This window comes from Marmota monax, unplaced genomic scaffold, assembly GCF_021218885.2.
Source record: "Marmota monax isolate L192 unplaced genomic scaffold, Marmota_monax_Labrador192_F-V1.1 WCK01_AAM20220418_F8-fsc00008, whole genome shotgun sequence".
Lineage (NCBI taxonomy): Eukaryota > Metazoa > Chordata > Mammalia > Rodentia > Sciuridae > Marmota > Marmota monax.
In genome coordinates, this window is record NW_026694432.1 from 27,158,494 (window position 1) to 27,179,708 (window position 21,215).

Below are 21,215 nucleotides of genomic sequence, written 5' to 3' on the forward strand. Positions count from 1 at the left end.
TAATGGGAAAAAAGAAAAAAGCTGGTTCACAATCGGCGGGAACAGGAAGCCCAAGATCAAGAGGTACAGTCCTTGGGCCTAACGGGCTCCTGTAGGTCCTGCCTCAATACTGGCCCAACTCGAGCCATGCATCCTCTGTGCTTGGGGACAAGGTAGGTGCCCACTGTCCTGGGCTACCGGAATGTGCAAGGTCGGGCCACTAAAATGTGACCAGCACCTGCCACGAATCTCCTAAAGATGATCCCGAATCACACGCTTCCTCTTCCTCACGGCCACCTGCCGCCCTGCTTCTCAGTCTTGCCTTTGCCACAGCGGAGGCTCGGCGAGGCCCTGACCCGGGGCGCGCAGTGCCAGCATCAGTCCCACCCGGGCCGAGCGTGAAACTCAGAGACCAGGGCACACAGTAGGACTGATCTGAGGCCAAGACACCTGGGAGGACCAGCGTCCCTCTGCTGGCCCAGGACTCCCTCTCCACCCCTCCTGTCCCGGTCCCTCCCGGAGGGGGCCCACTCCCTCTGGCCAGTGCCCTCCAGCTGGTCCGAGCCCCGTGGCCTCCTCCTTCCTCCGTGGCCCAGGCCCGAGTGCGGGACGCCCCTCCTGGCTCCGGACGCTCTGCGGCTAATAAGATGAAAGCATATCTCCCGCTCGTAGCATCGATTCCTCCTGATTTACTGTCGCTTCTCAGCTGCTACAAAACGGATGTGCGGCCGCCACCTTCATCTCCATCCATCTCCCCGCTGCCGGGGAGTAACTGCTAATTAATACCTCGGCCTCCTCGCCCGCCGGCCCCCACGGCCCGGCATACTCCCGGCTCCCTGCCACCCGGCCAGGGGGCCAGGAGAGAGGGTCCCGCGGTGGCCCAGCCTGTGGGCCACGAGTTCAAAGTGAGTCAGAGTCAGAGATGCCGGCTCCGAGGGTGTCCCCGAGCCGGGGTCTCCTCATCTGCAACATGGAGAGGGCGCAGGACCCCGAGTAGGTCTGGAGGCAGGTGCAGAGCACCCCAAAGAGCCCCACCTCCACGGAGCACACAGGCACCAGGGGAGCACAGGCAGATCCCCGTGATGGGGCAGGACCCAGGGGAGGGCCACCAGGAGGACTTGGTGACACTCTGGCACCCGGGCCAGGGCACACCAACCCAGGGGCCCAGCCTGACCTTCCTGATCCTTTTCTTCTCCCTGCTCAGCTGGGGCGGGGTGGGGGGGCCTCTTCTGAGAAGCCATCCTTGAAAGTGCCTCCATCCAGAGGAGCCGCCCTGCCCCAGGACCCCTGTCCCCAGCTCACTCCTGTCCCACCCGGCACCATCAGCCACGAGACCCAAGCTCTGGGCCACTGTGCCGCGTGTCCCCAGCACAAGGCGGGAGACAGCGGAACCTGGTGAACGGTAACAAGCTCTCCGCCACCGTCCGCCACGGCAGGCGCCTGGCAGGATGCGAGCAGGAGTCTCCTCACCAGGCCACGCTCCCTTGTGGAGGAGCCAAGGAAACCCGTGGCCCCAGGTGCTGCGTAGTGGTGACCCCACCCCAACAGAGCTCATCACCCCGGTTCTCAGGAGGAAGCCGCGGCCCAGGGATGACCTCACAGGCCTCACCCACGGTGACACCTCTAGCAGGTGACTCAGCTGCCCTTGAGCCCCAGGTGGGCCGTGACCCCAGGAAGGCATCTTCCAGCCGGGAAGGGGACGGCTGCTTCTCCACTGGACAGCAGCTAAGAGGAAGGCCACTCACCCCTGTGGCCATCGGGGGACAGAAATGACCAGCCTGGGGGGCACCTGGCCTGACCTCGGATTTGACTGAGCTCATGGGGAGGGTCAGAAGGTAGTGAGGGTCAGCTGGCGTGCTGTGTGACGTGGACCTCATCCCTCAACCTCTCTGAGCTGATCCCCTTCAGGGACAGCTGGAGAAGCCAGGGCGAGGGGTGCTTGAACGCCACACGAGGTTGTCATTCCACTGTCCCGTCTGCCCACTGCAGGATTCCTGCGCGGCTGGACCCTGCTCGGAGCGGGAGGGCGCGGGGCGGGCCGGCAGCTGTGCCAGCGGAGCCTACGCGGGCACCTTTAATAAAACATAACGAAGCGTGGCTCCTCAAGAGTTTCCTGTAATTCAAGGCTCCCGTGAGGGTGGGACAGGCCCGGCCAGCAGTGGACGGGGGAGGGGGTGTCCCGTGAGGGTGGAACAGGCCCTGGCCTCCAGCCCAGGGCCCTCGCAGGGCCTCCTCCCAGCTCAGGAGGCAGTAACCGGAGGCTCCCTCCTGCTGATGGCCAGGGGACACAGAATAGGGACTGACTCACGTGCCCGGGGCCTTGCTGACCCCAGGAAGGGCAGCAGGTGACGGGGTCTCCTCATAAGGACCTAAATAGAAAGGCTCAGGCCTCCGGCCCACCACCCACGGCCCAACTCCAAACTCCCCTCTGGGCTGCCTGAGCTCAATCCGGGGTACAGCTTAGGGGGCTCGCGGGGCTCAGTGGCGGCGCCCCTCCCAGGCACGCAGTAGGCCCACAGGCTTCCGCCCCTACAACAGGCAAAGCAGGGCTCTTGGCCTGACGGGGGGACAAGGGTTCCCCGATGATCGTCTTGGCCCACACCCCCTTCCTACGGTGGCCTGGGGAACATTCGGAAGTGGGGTTCCAAGGCACGCGGTTTGGGAACACTGGGCCAGGCCAACCCTGCCGTCCCCCGAGGCCTGGCCGGCGTCCCCGTCACGGTGGCTCCTCCTGACCACCACAGACGCCTGCCCGGCCTCCCAACCAGGCTCTGCCGCGGTCACCAAGGGCGGCCCGGGACACAGTGGACCTGGTCACTAGGCCCCCCGCCTGCCCCCTGCAGCCTGTGGCCCCTCCTCTGGCCTGACGTCACCGCTCTCGGGGGCTCGGGGGCTCCGAGGGCACCTGGGGCTTTGACCCCCGGCCTGCTGTGTCTCAGGCACCCAGAGCCACCTGGAACGTGGCGGGTGCCAGACGAACCTCTGTCTAGTGGACGGACGGGTGGACAGATGGACAGACCGATGCCCAAAGAAGAAAGGAATGAGTCCCCCCTTCCTTGGAGGGCCGTGGCCCCGCCAGGCACGAAGGGCTCAGAGTTCAAGGAGCCTGGAAGGATCCACAGCCCGTCAACTCCCCAGCGCCTACAGGTGCCCGGTCTGCGCCAGGTCCTGTGCAGGGGCCGGGGCAGGCAGACCCGTCCCCACAGGTGCTGCAGCCACAGCAGGTGCCCGGGGGGATTATTGAACGAATGGATGCAGTGGTGTCTCAGGTGAGAAGTGAATCCTGAGGAGCACAGAGGGGGCTTCCTCAAAGGGGGAGGGGCTTAGAGAGAAAACAGCACGTGCAAAAGCCCTGGGGATCTCGGGGCACAGGTGGGCTAGACTTCCTGTACACGTTTATGTGTCCCCACGGGTCCCCTCCGTGGGCATCCATCCCCCTCTTCTTCCACACTAGGCAGTGCCTTCCCCCCAAGGCCCTGCTTTCTGGGGTTCCAGATTGGCCCACCCCTCGAGTGCCCTCGCCCGGGGTCATTGCCAGGAGCCCCGCCTCCCCGGCCACCTGCACACCTTCCAAGCTCAGCCTCACTCTGCACACGACACATAACCGCGGCCGCGCCTCTGCCGGCTCCCTTCTGCGGGAAGAAGCTGTTCAAGTAAAGCCCTTTAAATTTTAAAGAGCTGGGTTGTGCGCTCCCTGCAGGGAGCTTTCAGAAGCAAACAGGAAAGAAATAATAATAATAATAATAATAATAATAATAAGGCCAGAGAGAAGTGGGCAGAGGGAGCCACCACCCAGGGACCCCCGCAGCCGGGAGGGCCCAGGCTGGCGGTCTTCCACAGTAGCCCAGCCATGGGGTCCCAGGGCCCAGAGCCCACGCAAGCCACATAGGTCAGGAAGGGAGGTCACAGAAGGTCAAGTAGGACGGGGAGGGCAAGGACCAGAACCCAGGGCAAATGGCTTCAAAACTCAGCACGGCCACTCACTAGCTGTGCCACCCTGAGCAACTGTCTTAACCTCTCTGGGTTGCTGTGTCTTCTACAAAACAGGGGTATGAGCAGCATAGACCTGGGGGCTGAGAGGGTGTCACAGTGCCCAGGGCCCAGCCAGCTCGCTGTGGGGGCCACTCTCCAGGCGAGGCCAGGGAGGCCCCAGGGGAATGAGCTCAACCCAGCCACACCCCTTCTGGACTCCAGGTCCAAATCCTTCCAGATCTCACAGCTAAGAGCAGCTCTTTGCCCCAGTGGCTGTCCCTGCTGCGGGGCGAGGACGGGGACCTGGATGTGAGTTGGCTCCACTTCCTGCCCTGACACCCGTCCCCTCCCTGTCCGCCTGGGGCCCTCGGCAGCAGTAGGAAAGGAGCTGCCTGGGTGGGGCCAGCGGACCTGGGGTCCACCTAGGACCTCCAGCTCACTCAGGACTGGCTGCTCCGGCAAACGCCCTCCTTCCATGTCCCGTGTCGGCGGCCGCCCACCTCGACCCTGGAACACGCACACCCTTCCCCCTTCAGGACACCGCCAGAGGCCCAGGCCCTTTCCAGGGTGTGCGTCACTGCCCCTGTGGTTGTCCCCTCCTGGGATCCCCCCACGCCCTTCTGCCCTGGGCAAACTCCAACGCGACCCTCAAGACCCAGTCACCTGCTGCCCTTTCTGGCGATTGGCCAGGCCCCGGGCCCGTGAGTTAGTCCCTATTCCGTATCCCCAGGACGGGGACGCTCTTGTCCCTTGGAATTCCCAACACGACGCTGCGACTGATTTGCTGGCCTGCCCCCCCCCCCACCGCCCAGAGACTGGGCACACCTTGGGGACAGGCACCCGGTGTCCTTTATCTCTGCAGCTCCAGCCCTAGCACGGGGCTGGGCCCAGGTGACACAGGCCACCTCTGGGCTCGAGGGGATGCCCGGCCGTTGGAGTCCCTTGTCCCTATCAGGTCACTCTTCACCAGAGCCCCCCCCCCCGCAAGCCAGATGCTGGTCTCAAAGGCAGGAATTCACAGGTGGGCGCCCCGAGTCCTACAGGGGATGCCATGCACATCGAGGGCTCGCCCTCCACGTCATGGTGCCCGCTGTCCACGCTTGTCCCTCCAGGGAGGGTCCCAAAGCCCGGGGCGGGGGGTGAGAGAGTGACAGGAAGCCCATGGAGCCACCGAAACCAGGTCCCGGGCACACGGCTGCGAGGGTGGCCACCCCTCCAAGCTGGCATTTGGCAAGAGGCTCGCGGTGCTGCGGCGGATTAGGGGAAGCTGCTTAAAACCCAGCCACACGTCCACCCAGGGAGCTCGGGGACAGTCGGGGGAGCCAGCCCTGTGCCCCACTCCCCCCCCACCCCCGCTCCTCCGCAAAAGACAAATCCAAACGAGGAATCGACTTAAACTTGACTTTCAGGAAATGAAGATGTCGACGGCAGCTCGCACGTGGGGTCCCGGCAAAGGCCGCAAGGGGACGGGAGGCTGGGCCACCCTGAGGGGTGCCAAGCAGAGTCCCCACGCAGTCTGCCACCCAGGGAAGTGGGACTCTCAGGTGGCCCAGAACCTTCTGAGCAGGCTGACAGGGCACAGCGGCCCCCCACGGTGGACCCCCTGCAGACGCTGCAAGGAGTCCTCGTCACAGTCCACTGAGCTCCTGGAGAACGTCACCTCAGCCAACTCGGTGACAGAACTCCCACCAGGAGTCCTGACCCCGGGCAGCACCAGGCCTCCTGAGGTCCCGGCCCCGGAGCGGCCAGGCCGACCTGCAGAGGCTGGTGAGGGGCAGGGCACTCGTCTCGCCCAGAGCACTTCAGATGAGCGGGGGAAGAAATCGCCACTGGCATTTGTCACGGCAATTTCAGCCGAGCACAGAATGGGGAGCGTCTCATGAATCTCAACTGGCAGAATCAGTCCTCATCAAAGTCAATTTTAACTATCAGGTGGGTGGAAGAGGGGGGCCGGCCAGGGAAAATGGAGGGTCAAGAGGAGGGCCGCCTCCGCCCACTCAGACGCTGGGGCCCAGGGAGCTGTCGGGGGACGCTTTCCCAAGGAGTGTTCGTGACCACTTGGCTACTCCTCGGACTCCAGCTACTCCCCTCCGAGGAGATGCCTCGGGAAGTGGTGCTGGAGGAGGCTCCGGTGGCCAGTGTTGACCCTCCCGGTCTCCTCCCTTCTCCCCACCAGCAAGCGGGGGGCAGCCTCCTCCAGGAGCAGCTGGAGGCCGGAGAGTACCTGCTTTCCCACCCAGGAGGAGCGAGCCTGCAGTCACCCCTTGGGTGACCAATGTGGATCAGGCTGCACAGGGGAAGAGCCAGTGGGGACGGGAGGCGAGATGACCTAAATGGATCCGAGGAGAAAGAACATCTCCGTGGGAAATAGGGTGGAAAATAGACCAGGGAATGACGGATCGGCGCGCCCCGGGGAGGAGCCATCCATCAGCCCACCGGACGGGAACGGGGAGGAGCAGGGATGGCGGAGAGCGGAGCAGGAGTGACGCCACAAAGGTCACTACCAGCCACGCAGGGTGCTGGCGCTTCCCCTCTGCAGACCACAGTGTCCCCCCCAACGTCTGCCCCTTGGGATTCATGCTCCCCAGAAATGCCGGCTCCACCCTTCCCGAAGCCCCAGACTCAGATTTTACTTCTTGACAAACAGGTCGGGCCACAGGCAGAAGGGCCTTGTCACTGTCAGAGCTGAAAACAGAAATAGCCGCTAGTCCCAGCACCAGGTCTCACGGCATCCTTCCAGTGGCTCTGTCGGGCTCGGAGCACAGCCCTCCCCTTATAAATGGGGAAGCTGAGGCTTCACGGGACAGAGCTGGGTCCCTGTAACTAGGCTAGGGCTGCACCCAGTCACTGACCCCCTGACCACCTCCTGTGTGCTGTCCCTCCATTTGGATGGACTCCAGGGTGTTGGTCTCTGGGTGGCACCAGTAAGTGATACATGAAGCTGGGGTACGTTTTCCTCCAGCTCCCTCCTGGGTCCCCAGGAGATCACTGCAGGTCTCTGCTCAGGATGCCATGGTGTTGGGAAGCCCTGTGCCTCAGTGACGCCATGCTGTCAGGAAGCCCTCTCTCTCCGCGACTCCACAGGCCACAGTCTCCCGAGGGCTGCCCACCCTGCTGCCTCCCCAAACCCATGCCAATAGCCCTTTTGATGGCCCTCCCTGGTGCCCCAGAGCGAGCTTGTCCTTCCCTGCTGGAACCTGATCCCAGGGAGTGTACCAACTGGTCCCAAAGTCACAGAACTTTCACAGGGAGGCGCTGAACTCAAGCCGCGCTCTGCCTGCCTCGGAGGCCCCCGCCACCCCAGCTGGCTCGTCACCACAGCCGTTCACACCCGCCACCTTCACAGATCGGCCCTATCTCTGCGCCACCTGCTCCGCTTTGTACTTAACATTTTTTTCCCCTTAACTTGACTCATTATTTACTTAAATAAAGCTGTTTTTTTTTTTTTAAAAAAAAGGGGAGAGAATTTAAATCATTGCCCCAAATGGCTAACCAACATCTCTTGTCTTAAACAGAGGGCGACGGAAAAGATAATTACGCTGAAAACAGAACACTGTAGGAAAATCTTGCTTCCTCGGGGAAGGCTGGCCGCCTGTACCTATTATCTTCGTTGGAAAGGGACACTAAAGACACAGTAGCAAAAGCCTGAGCCTGTCTGTCCCCCTTGGTGACCCCTTGGTGTTTTATGGCAATGGGCCTGCCCACGGCTGGAAGCAGTGTCCTAGACCCAGATTGTCTGTGGAACTTTGTGCAGAGATGGAAATGTCCCAGGGGCCCATCGAGCACTTGAAGGGCGTCTGGTGTGGCCGGGGAACTAGATCGTATTGAATCGCATTACCCTGGAGCTGAGAAACCTTATTTAGTTTTAATTTAAACGTCCATAGCCACATGTGGCCAGGTACTGAGAGGCTGCAGCCCTAGAGGGGATGCCCCATGAGGGCAAGCCACTCGCCTCTGGATTTTTGGAAGCCAGCACCAGGCCTGGCCCCAGGCAGCACCTAAAAAGTATCTGTTGCCCAAATGAAATGAGGAAGAAAGGAGAGGGAGGGAGGGTGGAGGGCCTGTCCTGCTTCCTAAAACAGGAAGCTGCAGGCTCTCTGTCCCCAGAACCAGTCCCTCTGCTCCGGGCCTCTGCCCCACCCCACCTCAAGCTGCCCAGCCAGGCGACAGGCCCTAGGAATCGCTGCCGTCCATCGGCTCCCCTCCACGCTGAGCTCCAACCCACTTCTCTGCTGCAGAAGTGAACAAAGCAGTCTTTGTGCTGTGGTGGTCACTGCCACCCCTCTCGCTCCTTCCGCCCCTGCCTGGGACATTAGGTGCCTGCTGACAATTAGCAGCTCATCACCTGCTTCTGTGGCGCCAGACACCTGGCCTTTGGCTATTGTGGGGCCTGAATTCCCACTTGACCAGCCCAGCGCTGTCTGGGCGATGAGCTGTGGACCCGGCCGTGCCCGCTCGCGCCCAGCCTGGCCTCCCCCGCAGGTGCCAGGGCATCTGATGGACGCCTTCCTCTGGGGGCTCTCGGGCAACGGGAGGAAGAGGCCATCTGGGGAGACGATGCCAGCACCCAGGATCGGTGACAAATGAGCCCATCAGAGGCGCCCTGGTGCCTCTGCAGAGAGAGAGCCAAGAGGGCAGAGGAAGAGCCCGGCAGAGGCACTAACCAGCGCCCAGCGGCCGCCCTCCTCGGAGACCCACAAGCTGCGCCTGTGACTTATGAGGCGGGGAGGCTCCCCATGGAGCGCTGCCAAGTCCCCACCCAACTCTAGGGACCTTGGGCTCCCTCACACGGGGTTCTTGAGGGAGTGTCCCCAGGCAGGGCCCCGGGATGGGGCACCAGGGGTCAGACCCATCCCCGCCCCCGCGCTGCTCCGTGCCCCGTGTTTTCAGCTTTAAAATGGGGCAGAGCCCTTGCCTGATGGACGGGGGACGGTGAAGGTCCTTTCCAGCCCCTCGGGCTCCGACACCGTGGTGCCGAAGCCTGGGTTCCGAAGGTTCTTTAGTGTTCCCGGGGTGGGGACCGCACTGTGTCCCCTCCTCCGAGAACAATTCTTCCCCTTCACACTCAGCAGAGGGGAGCCCGCCTTGAGGCAGGCGCCACCACTTTGCAAACCTCTACTGTGTGGTGGGCACTGCGCGTGGGGACACCACGAGTCACCCATGGACCCTCCCACAGCCACCGTGAAGAGCCACCTGTGTCCTTGAGAAATCAAGGCTGAAGGCAAGGAGGAGATTCCCTAAGTCCCCACCTGGGGCCATGGGGTATATGGGACCTGAGGCCCCGTCAGACCCAGGCTCCTGCCTGTGGGGGTCTAGAAGCTTCCCCAGGGCCCTCCTCTGTCCCCTCTTGGTGGGGACAGCCGGGCCAGGGCATGCAATCTTGCCAGGGCCTGAGAAGCGCCGGACTTCCCCTCACAGGTATGAACTGGGCAAAGGGGGCAGCACCCCAAACGACATTTCCTCCTCGAGGCCACTGTCTCTGGACAACCCAAGCCACCGCGCGTCACCCCATGGAGGCCCTAAAGTGTTCAGCTTCAGGTGCCAAGAACAGCCACTTCCCCTTCCTGGAGCCCCATCTGGGCACGGCCCCCAGCTCTGTAGCTGCCCCCAGGCCACAGCTGAGGTCCCCCCTGACCCTGGCAGGCAGGTGGGCAGGACCCCAGCAGCCACTCCAGCCTCACCCCAGACTCTCCAGTGAGGCACTGCCCCACCTCGTCCACCCGCCCACCCTGGGCGGCACCTCTGCCCTCTCCAGGCCCTGGCCTAGGCCCTGCACATCCACCCCCACCGTCAGGAGCACTTCAAACCCTCAGAGTCTTCCTGGCCTTTCCCGGTCATCCCCAGGTCCTCCCCTGTCAGCCACCTAATTATATGTGATCTTTTACTGTCCCCACAGGAGTGTATCGGGAGGGGCTGTGGCAACCTGAAGTCCTGGGGCGTGACTGAAGCCCAGGGCGTGACTGGTCAGTCCCTGGCAGAGGGAGAAGAAAGGCTGGGTCCTCTGGGCTCTCCACGGCCAGCCGACCCCCCTGGGGTCAGGAGGGAGAGCAGGGCCCACTCCGGGGCTCCAAGACATGGCCTCCTTCCTCCACCAACACCCTCCCTCCCTAGGAGACACTGAAACCAAGACCCGGGGCTGGTGACCTCCCAAGAACACCATGCCAGGCGGTGGCCCCGGCTTTGGGGCCAGCAGAGGACCAGCCTGCCCGGGGCTGCTGCCGGGTTTCACAGCCTGACCTGCGGGAGCCCGGTCTGCAGGCACCTGTGCCCGGGATGGAAAGGGCCCCACGGCGGCCGGGCCTAAGCAGCAGGATGATTTCAGAACTGGGAAGGGACGCACAAGGCCGGGGGCCAACCCTGCAGGGCGACCTGGGCAGGTGTCTCTAGGCCTCACACCCTCACCCAAATGGCGGTGCCAACGAGAACTCCAAGTCCTCATGCTGTCCCTGCCACCCGTGCCTCCTCTCACCTCCCCATCACCAGTGAGGGACAGGTCCCTCCCCACGCAGAGCCCAGAGGGAACCGGAAGCCCCCCATCTGGTCTTCCCACCACCTCTGGCTACCGTTACAGCCCTCAGATGGCCGCTGGAGGGCACAGAGCCGGGCAGGACATCCTCACCCTGGAAAGGATGGGCAGAGGTGAGAGAGCTGGGCCAGGACACAAGCCTGGGCCCAGCATCTGGGCAAAACCTCAACTCAAGGGAGACGTTGTTCATACAGTCGTTCAACAAACACGTCAGGAGACCTGTTCTCTGAGCCAGGCCCCGTGCCAGGGCTGGGGAGAAGGGATGCCAGCCCTCAAGAGCTCGGAGGGCATTTTAACAGAGCATTGCCCCCAGTGTCCCTGCAGCCCTCTGAGGGGACCTGAATCAGTGGGGTGGTGTTGGGTGGGGCGGAGTGGGAGGAGGAGGAAGTAGGCAGCCTCCGGGAGGCAGGCAGGAGCCGGGCTGGCTGAGGGCAGGTGTGTGCTGTCAGATCCAAGGAAGGGCAGGAGTGGGGAGGAGGTGGAGCCTCTGGGCAGGCCGAGTCTGTGGGGCTCTGCTGGTCTCCCTGGGTGACCAGGGCACATGGGTGTCCTTGCTGGTGACTGGGGATCCAGTGCCTGCCTGGCTGGCAGGGGAGGGTGGAGGCACAGCCATTGGCCAGGCAGCCGCCACAGCCACAGCCCCCATTTCAGGTTTCCGATTGTCAGCTCACGAGCTCCTGTGGAGCTGGCCTGTCCCCTTCCAGACCCCGGAGCTGAATGGGGCAGCGGGCAGGCGGGGAGGAAGGCAGGTGAGCTTGCAGGCGCTGAACCCAGGTTGGCATGAAGCCCCCACCACTCTATCTAATGGTCTTCAGGAGAGAAATACAGTTCCAGGACCAGGTGTTTCCTGCCAGGAAGTTCACCCGGGAATCCAGCCTAAATTCCACATGCTGTAAGCCTTATATAGAAAGCTTCACTTTCTGCTCTCTTCTACACCAGGAGACCAAAGGTAGCTGACTCACACCCACCCACGTGACTGGCTGGTCTTGCACACCCACTAAGGGTTTTGGGAGGAAGTTTCAATAGTGGGTGGAAATGGGGTCCCAGCCTCCATGCAGCAGGAGCGGGTGGGAAGGGTGCTGGGGTTCACAATAAGACGGGCGACACCCCACATTTCACTATGAGGAAACCACTTGGGTCTCAGACTTGTACAATGGGCCTCGTGCCTCGGGGAAGGGCAGAGAGCAGGCGGTGGGCTCAGTCACCTCCAGCCAGCCAGCCAGGACCCATCCCCCGCTGTCACCAAGCGAGCACAACCAGTCGTCACACCTAGCGAGCGTCAAGTGAGGCGCGTTCCATGTGCGCAGCTGAAATTGACTCTGACAACTCAAGCCAGAAAAAGCCATTGATAGAATGACCAGGGAAGTGGTGGCAAGGACCCAAGGACCTGCCCGCCTGAGCCCGAGGCGCTCTGGCACCGCCGTTCCCACAGTGACAAGCGTCCAAGCTGCAGGACTTGGCCGAGAGCTTTCCATCTACTGACCGCTTCCCTCACCTGACCCTCTTCAGCCTCCAGAAGTGACACAGTGTCTAGGGGACCCCACTGCCAAGGGGGGCTGTGCAGGGCTCTCCATCTCCAGGACTGGGCGACATTCGGACTCCAGGGACAGTGTGACCGCCAGGCCCAGCTCAGGGATGCCTTTCCTGACAGTCCCACCCACGGAGACGATGTGCAATCTGGGGAGGGGGTCCCCCAAAGCAAATCTGTGTGGGCCTAGGAGACATAGGAAAGGCTCGCGGACACACCAAGCCCCCGGTTCCTCTGCTTGGAGGGATCAAATCTGAGTCTCAGAAAGATGGCTCCCCCCACATGGCTCTCTCCTGAGCCTCCGTTAAAGAAGTAATGACCAGGTGTCCAGCTCCCCGCCCCCCAGCTCCCTGCCCCCAGTTCTCTGCCCCGTAGCTCTCTGGCCCCTAGCTCCCTGCCCCCAGCCCCCTGCCCCCCCCCAGCTCCACACAGTATGTCTTGGGCTCCTTCTGTGTCCCCTCCACTCTTGGATCCACTCAAGGTGTAAAGTGGGAGCTCACTGCCCTGTTCCCTCCCAGGAACTTCATCCTGAAGACAGACGCCTCTTAGGAGGCGATGTCATGATGTCATGTGTTTCTGTCACCGTCACCGACACTGATGGTTTCAGGGAAGGCCCTCTCCGCCCCTGCCCCCAGCAGTAGCTGCCTGCCAATTGCTTCAGACCTGGTTTGGAACTCCAGCTCCTCCACCAGCACAAAAGCCTGACCTGGCTCATTCGTGTAAAAAGGAGAAGAAAAGAACCTGGACGGGGGGAGGATGGATGGAGCAGCCGTCACTCATCTTTCAGGAGCACGCCCAGCCCCTCCCCCTCTGAGATGTGGGCCCTGCCCATCCGTCCTCGGCTCAAATGGGCCCGGCCCACAGTGCACACCCATTCATTCTCTTGATGATGACAGTGTCTCTTAGGGACACTCCCTCTCCCATCTGTGAAGATGACAATACCAAAGAATTCTACCTTACCTGGGGTTTGGTACAGTGAACCATTCAGGTCGGGATCTGGACACCTGCCACCATCATGGGGCCCAGAAAGTGACCCAGGCCCATTCTCACCAGGAGACAGGAAAGCACACAGGGGAGGAGCCCAGGCTGGGGAGGGAGGCAGTCCTGTGTTTGAATCCCTGTTCACCACCCGCGGGCCTTGGACAGGTCTCTTAACCTCTCTGAACCTCGGTTTCCTCCTCTATAAACTAGGATTCATTTTACCTCTCAGAGTACTTGTAAGGCTCAAAGAAACAAGAATGATATGCACTGGGCAGGATGCCTAGCTCCATTAGGGTCTGAGGTACCCTTCCTCCCTCCAAGACATGAATCAATTTTCCACTGAGCTGTGAGCACCACGGAGGTTGGGGCTCCCTACCACGGTCAGGGCCCCATTTCCAACGCACAGCATCACACCTGGCAGATCGTACAACAAACATTTGCTGGGGGCATGAACAAGTGAACCTGGGGGGCCTGGGGATGTGGCAGAGGGGGGCTGCTGACTCCCAGGGTGCATAGCCACTGGACTCCAGGACACCCAGCCAACAACTTGGTGGCCTCTTCTTGGTTGGCCTCTGCTTTTGAAGTCAGGGGCTGCTGTGAACCAGAGACCAGAGCCATCAAACTCCTCCATCGCCCTCCCCAGCTCCCCACTCTGCCCCGCCTGCCAGAGGGTAGCAAGATTCAAGTGTGTGACCCGTCCATGTTCCAAACAAAATCAGAGCAGCCAGGTGGATCTGAGACCTCATTTAGATGGCCTCTGACCACCTCTGCTCACACGCCCTGCTCAAAGAATTCTCTGCAGCCAGAGCGAGAACACTGGAAAGCCAGAGGAAGCCTGGGGCAAGACCAGGAGGGAGCCAAAGCAGCCTGTGTTTCTGTCATTAACACATCTGAAGACTCCCTCTCCTAATCTGTGCAGATCCGTCCTGCTTCAGGAACAAGACTGCAAAGCTAGCCAGCAGCCCTGGACAAGCTGCGCTGGTCCACATAAACGGGGCTACCGGAAAAAGAAAAGAAGAAGAAGAAAAGAAAAAAACAGCTATGGTATTAGGAAGCGACCAATCCGAGACTGCTAAAGCGACTTGTGTGCAAGGCTAGTTCGATGTGGGGTCTCATCAGCCACATCGACCACTGCCGCGTACCGCCCAGCCCATCAGCCGGCTCCAGGCATGGGGATTTTAGGGGTGGGGGTGAAATCTGCTCCCTCTGAAAGGGCTCTCTTGCTTGCAAACGGGCATTGCAGAACTACTTAAGTGACAGGCCTCGGAGGTCGCTCCAGCTCTAACATTCTCCGCATTTCATAGGCAAAAAATTATATTAGTTCAACCTCTTGAGAAGCTCGGGTTTGCCTGGTGGTCCGGGTGGGGTTTGGACGAGGGGCGGGGCCGGGTGGGGGCGGGGCGGAGCTGCCTGCCCTGGACTGGGGTCCCCTGGCTGGGGCTGGAGAAGAAGCCCAGCGATGCCGGAGTCCCCACCGAGTGGGGAGGGGGCATGTGCGGAGAGAGGATAAAATACAAAGTCGTCACACCTGCCAGCCGCGCGGCCCCCGCAGTCTCCTCCGCTCGCAGCTCGCCCTGCCAGCCAGCCCTTCCAGCCCACCCACCTGCTGACACCAAGCTGCGCAGCGGGAAGTGGCGGAGCCGCCCCACCCCCAACCCCAGACCCGACCCGGGTCTGCCCGCCCACAGATGTCAGCCTAAAATGTCCCCCAGAGCCTAAAGAGCCAAGTCCAAGGACCCGTCCTACACCCCCTCCCCATGGTCCCCCCTCTCTCACGGGTCAGGACACGGGCACAAGTGCAGGACTTTCTAGAAGTGGCCAGGCATGGTTCCCTGGGGCCAGCGGGGTCGAAAGCACCCCAGGGCGCTTCTAGGTAAACTGGGAGACCAGAGAAAGGTGGGTTCTCCTCGGGAGCGTCTGGTGCTGCGGGTGGGCAACCAGGAGAGGATCTTCCGGCCCCGCCAGCACGGTGTGCAGCGGCTCCTTCCTCCTGCTAATGCCCACTCCGACCCACCTCTGGGGCAGAGCAGGGAAGGGCGCCCTGGCCATGACCCTCCCCCAGCAGTGACCGCCATCGCCCCTCACTGGGCCAGCACGTTTCTGGATGGCGGACCTGGATTCTACCCTCTCGTTCCTCCAAGGCTGCTCCAGGCAGGTGGCCCTGCGAAACCTACAGCCAGGTGCACGCTCTCGGCCACTTCAGGAAGGGCGCCCTCCTCCGGCACAGCCGCCTCTGGCATCTCGAGAGGACCCTTCTCGCCCCCGCGCCCGGCATCGCCGGCACAGACTGGAAGGGGGAAGGGGGACCCCACCCTCCAGCCCTGGCGTCTCCTCTGCGGAGAAGAGAGGGTGCCCGGCGGCCGGGACCTCCCCCAGCGCCCCAGGCTCGGAAAGTTTCCCGTCCGCGATGTGGGTCTGCGCTCTGCACCCCGAGCGCGGAGCCCAGGCGGCGCGGGCTCCCCCCCACCAGACGCGCTCACCCCCGCACCCGAAGCCCCCACCTCCCGCAGCCTGCAGAGGCGAGCGAGGGGAGCGGGGAGCGGAGGCGCCAGGGCGGCGGTCAGCTCTCCGCAGCCGGGCAGCCAGGAGAACGCTGCTCTGGGATCCCGGGAGAGCTCGCAGGGTGGGGTTCTGACGGAGCCGGGGATCCCACCTAGCTCTTCTCATCATCGCCGCCCCCACCCCTGCAGCGTCTTTCTGCCGCGCACTCGGGGGGCAGAGGAAGGGGTGCTCCCCTCGGGTCCCCAGCCCCCAACCCCGCTCCCTGCAATGTCCAGGTGAGGGCTCCAGTGCGTCTCAACAAAGCCCAGCGCCCTTTGGGAGCGCTGGAACCCGGACCCCCCCCCCCCCATATAATCGTTCCCTCCAGAGGCATCCGAAGGGGGGAGCCCTCACCCCAAAGTTAGGGGGAGATTTCGATCCTCTTTGCAAAGTCTTTCGCTCTAAGGGCAGGGGATGAAGTAGAGGCTTGCCTTCTCTCTGGGTTACACCAGCCCCTCCCCCTCTCTGCCAACAGGACCAACCACATTCCCAGCTCAAATTCTGCAGCTTCCCCACCCGCAGAAACTGCACTCTCGGAAGACTAAGGGGGAAGGGGGCGGGGTTATTTGGGGGGTACCCCTTTCTGGCAGGCACTTTCAGAGCCTAGCTAGGCATTTTCCAGTGGGACAAGTAATGTGGCAGAGGTCAGAGCTGACCCTTCACCTCCAACACTCAGTTGGGATAGAGGCCAGGCCCTACTGGTCACGGTGGCTACTTTTTGACACCACTGCACGACCCCACCTCCTTGACAGAGTCCTGCGCTGACTTGAGCAGGGAGGATTCTGGACCTGTCCAGAATTGCCACTGGCTTAAGAGGGGAACCCAGGACAGGAAAGGATCTTCTAGGACCCGGACCCTCAAAAATTGGCACCCACAGCTCTTGGCTTGTCCCACGTCCCTTCTAAGGGGCTTACAGCCTGGCGTCTGCTCTCTGTTCATTGCTCCAAAGGTGCCTGGTCACCAGGTTCCACTCTGCCACCATTTAAGACCCACCAGGCGGCGCTGAGCTGGAGGCCCCGACACAGTCCCGAACCCTGCACCCTGGAGCTGTGGAGCCAAGGCTAGCTGGCTCTCCATTTGAGACCCAAGGAGCTTTGGCCTCCTTCCAGTTGACTCAGCCTAGCCTGGGACCAAGTATACTGTGGGACGCGCACACACACACACACACACAGAGCCAGGCACCCCTGCTCAGTCCCAGAGCATCCATGCACACAAGAACCCCATGCTCTGTCGCACAGCACACTCGCAGCCCACCAAGCAATACGACCCTCCTGCACCTGCACCTCCACACCTCCCAGATGGGCACACTCATGCCTCAGTGCCACATTCCTACCTCCTGTGCCCATAAATACAGTCAGCCACCGTCACACACCCCTACCACACTGGGGACACGTGTGAAACGCCACACCTCACAGAACCATGCTTTAACACGCTCAAACGCGATGTCACGAGTGCACACACTTCACACCCTCATGAAGAAGCTGGCACACGCTCACACCCCAAACACTCTCACACTCCCGCCGGCACCTTCCTCATGTAACTGATCCACACACTCCAGTACCCCTCAGATGCTCACACCATCACACACACACACACACCCCAATCTCCAAATACCTCCCGCACCCTCTCCGCACACAGCTCCTTCCCGGACACCCTAAAAAATGGACACGACAAAGACACACGCTCTCTCTCTCTCTCTCTCTCTCACACACACACACACACACACACACACAAGCTGGCACGGACCCACCAGAGCTCACTCCAAAAGGGACATCCTCACCCTCGCCAAACCAACCAGCTCCACAAGCCCGCAAGCCAGAAAGATGATCGGACCCCGAGCCACTCGGAGTGGCCCGGGCCAGGGCCCTTCCCTGGCGGCCGGTCCCCGCGCGCGTCCCCCCGCCGGGCTCCCGCCGGGCGCCCGCGCACTCACCGCGCGCCAGGTCCAGGATCGCGGCGAGCAGCAGGCAGACGCCGCCGCGGAGGCTCGGGGCGGCTCGCATGGTGCCCGGGAGCTGGCGGCGGTGGCTGGGAGGCGGTGGCGGCGGCGGCGGGTCCCTTCGCCATGGGCTCAGGCGCGCTCCTGCTTCCAGCCGCCGGCCGAGGCGGTGGCGGGCAGCGCGGGGCGCCGCGGGGGCGCCCCCATGCCGCCGCGGCCGGGCCGCCGGGCGCCGGGCTCCACTCGGCTCGGGCTCTGCGGGGCGCCGCGACCCTCTCGCCGGCGGCGTCCTCGGGGCGCGCAGAGGCTCCGGGTCCTCGCCGCGCACGGAGCCCACCGTGGACCGGAGTCCGATCGGCGGCGGCAGCGCCGGAGTTTGGAGCCGAATCGCGCTCGCCGAGCCTCGCGCCCGCCTCTCCCGGCCGCGCGAGCGCCCCCTCCCCGCGCCCTCCCTCCGTCCCTCCCCCTCTCCCCGCCCCCCGCCCTCCCCTCGCCGCGCTCTCCGCTGTATTATACAGACTTTTCTTTAATCCTTTCTGGGCTGTTCGGCTCTCGTCCGCTAAGCCGATTTATTGCAGGGAGAAGAAGCAGCGCTCACCCCCTCCTCTCCCCTCCCCTCCCCCCACCCTAAATTCTCCCTCCCGCGCGCGCACACATCACAACTCCCTTCTGCCTTTGGCTTCGTGACCCTCCCCCCGGTGACCCGGCTCCCGCTCTCCGGAAGCCACGTTTCCCCTGATCCCCTTCCACCCAGCCTGTCCCTGGGACACCCCCATCCTACCCCCAGCCTGATGAAAGGAGGCAGCCTTGGAGCAGGCAGGCAGGGTGTGGCTCCAGGGTCCTGATCTTGCCACCTAGAATGCCCTGATGGGAAGGATTAAGGGGCTTTCCTGCATGACTGTCCCCTTCCCCCGGGATCCCCCGCAAATGGAGTGACACCCTTCATTTCCTTTCCCCATAGAATAGCCATATTCTTGGGTCCAGCCAGGAATGGGCAAGAGACTGGCTGTTCCTTCCTGGCACCTTTTCTCCAGGCCCCAGGAGCGCAGGTCTGGACTTGGGTCTTATCATTATTCTCCCACCAACACCACCCACAGACAGAAGCCCACCTCGGGGCCTGGCCTGAGGGGCCTTGGGCTGGCCTCTGGGGGAGGAGGAGAGATGCACTCTATCCCTGGGCAACTGGGGACCATGAGCTGGGGAAGTGCAGAGCATGGAATTTCAACATGGTGGGGCAGGAACCTAGACTGACAAGACCCCTGAGTCTGCGCTTAGAACTCAGGTCTCCGCAGACCCCTGGCCCCGGGACGCTTTCTGTGGCCTGCTATGGCGAGGTCTCAGCCTCCTCAGGGCACATAGCCAGCTCCACCTCCTGTAGTCCTTGGGGGGCAGGGGCAGGGGTGGACAGCGGTGGCCCCTGGGCTGCCACTCACAAAGGTGCCCCTTGGCAGCGAGCTGCTCCCTGCCTTGGGCCTCCCCAGCCTCTCCCTTGGCCTCCCAAGGCAGCTGGTTTGCAGCTCATACCCTGCTCCTCGCCCTGGGGGAAGCAGCGATTTGCATTTATGAAGATCTGAAAGCATACGTTCACCTGACAGGCTTTAGAATGATCCTCTTGGTAAAATAATAATAATGATCATAATAAACCCTTATAAATAGGTGTTTGATTACAGTTTGTCCCTACGTGGATTTTTTTTTTTTTTTTGAATCAGACTAATTGGTTCCCAGCCTGATTGGGCTGGATGTGGCTTGCACACTGGAGTTGTGGCCCTTTCTTCTCCCCTGGGTTAGCTTTTCCTTGCTTCCTCCATCCCCACCCCAGCCAAGTCCCCACCTCTCCAAGCCGCTGAGGGTGAGCTCGGGGTCGCCTCTCCCCCACCCTCTCTTTGGACTGACCCAGCCATGCATGCCAAGGGGCACAGTCCCTGCCTGCCTCCCCCACCCCCACTTCTTACCTCTGGCCCAGCAAAAAGCCAGCAGAACCACGAACCTGTCCCCACTTCCAAACCCTCTGTGGAAGGCGCTCCCTGGCTGCGAAAGGGCACCAAACTGGGAGGGGCTGCTCTGAGTTCTCAGGTAAGAGCTAAGAGCGTGCAGTGCCCAGCCTTCCTGCTCTCTGGGCCTAGCTGGGAGTCAGCGGCAGACAGGCAGGGGACATTGGAAGAGAGGCCCGGGGAGCAGACGATTCTAGCCCCCTTCATGGGTGAGGCTCCCCCAGCTCTGGTCCATACCCCTGAAAAAACGCGCCCCGGGGGGCAGCAGAACGCCAGACACTTGCCACTCTGGTGCCCACCGTGAATGGCGTCTGGAGAGAGGACAGTGAGGAGGAAGACCTGTAGCTGAGGGACGGAGCTCCCGGGCAAATGACTGGGCCTGGGGCTGGGGACCTTGCTAACCCTCCTGCAGCCTCAGGCCCTTCATGATCCACTTTTTATAAACATCCCCCTGTATTAAAATGACCGGTCTCTCCTAGCCAAAGGCACACAGTAGGCCATCAGTGAACATCTGTTGGATGGTGGATGAATGGGTCAATCAATGAACAAGGGTCTGTCACTATGTCTTGTCCACTGTCCTTCCTGGGTCCTAGCACCAGGCTGGCCCTTGGTTGGTGCTGGGAGGAGACAGAGAACCTTCTAGAGAACCTGCATTGTGCACCTGGCCAGGCCCATCAGAGAGGAACATCCTGCCCAGGTGCCCACTTGATTTTCCCAGAAAGGCCCGTGCCACCTGCTCGACTCCCACCCTGTGGTGATTCCTAATAGCAACGCTGCAGCCTGGAGGTGCTGGAGGAGCCCTCCCCCGTCCTGTTCCATAAACACAGCTTTGGAGCCTTTTCTTCTGCCCCAGAGAAAGGTGACCCCAAAGCACCTTTAACAGGGTTCACAGTGGGCACAAGCTGACTTAGCCAAAGAAAAGTCACCCAGGGCAGCCAAGGCTTTTAATTCCCCTAGCAAATCTTCCTTGGCCTCTATTTCTTAATGGATCTGCTGCCAGAGGCAGGGCTTCAATTTTGCCATCCTGAGTCTTAGACCCATGAGTCACAGTGGGACATGCCCCCTTTCTTGGGCCCTGGGCAGCGGGGCAGGGGAAGGTGCTGCGGTACCCCCAGCCTCCCTCTGGCCGTGGTGCTGTGCAGGGCTGTCCCAACAGAGGGCGCTACCGCCCAAAGCAAATTTCTCCTACCCTACTCCAGGGAACACCCTAGAGGTCAAAGTGGCCCTCTGTGACCTTCTAGTTCACTTCCTTCCAGGAGAAGGGAGAGATGCGGCATCTCTTGCCTCTCCCAATCCGCCTTCCAAGATGGAGGGCTCTGCTGGTGGGGTTCACGAATTTTAAGAGTGCTAGGCATTTATGAAAAGACCTCTCTCTAGGCACTGCTAAAGCATTCAGCGTGTAGGAACCCTGAGTCCTCACGGTCACCTCTGAGTGACACCAGCATAATCCCTGTCTTACAGGGGAGAAATCGGGGCTCAGAGAAGTCACGCAACAGCCACAGCAGTAATGGAGGCAGAGTTGAACCCAGAAAGAGCTTCAGAACAGAGCTCTTGGAGGCCCTCCCTGGCCGACACACGCACACGCACACGTAACATGAGTCTACATACACGTGTGCGTGTGCACACACAGGCACACACACCTGGGAGTCAGCATTTGATGGGAAAACTTTGATCAGAGTCCAGCACCTTCAACCTCTCTGTGCTATTTAATCCCCATAAAAGCCCTCAGTGGCAATTTGCTTATGTCTGATTCACAGA

General features: G+C 61.8%; 1 protein-coding gene across 2 annotated transcripts in view; it reads right to left on the reverse strand.

Annotated features, from left to right (window-relative positions):
• Positions 1-18,039, reverse strand: part of Igsf21 (immunoglobin superfamily member 21) — a 180,155-nt gene extending 162,116 nt beyond the window's left edge. The window contains exon 1 of one of the 2 annotated variants that reach the window (XM_058571116.1): positions 17,987-18,039. Coding sequence is in view for 1 of the 2 variants with exons in the window: in XM_046468405.1 (XP_046324361.1) it covers positions 17,461-17,530 (70 nt within the window). In the remaining variant the exon portion in view is untranslated. Of the gene's footprint in view, positions 1-17,460; positions 17,577-17,986 lie in introns of those variants that run through there. The other variant, XM_046468405.1, reaches the window with a different exon arrangement.
• Between the last annotated feature and the right edge of the window lie 3,176 nt (positions 18,040-21,215).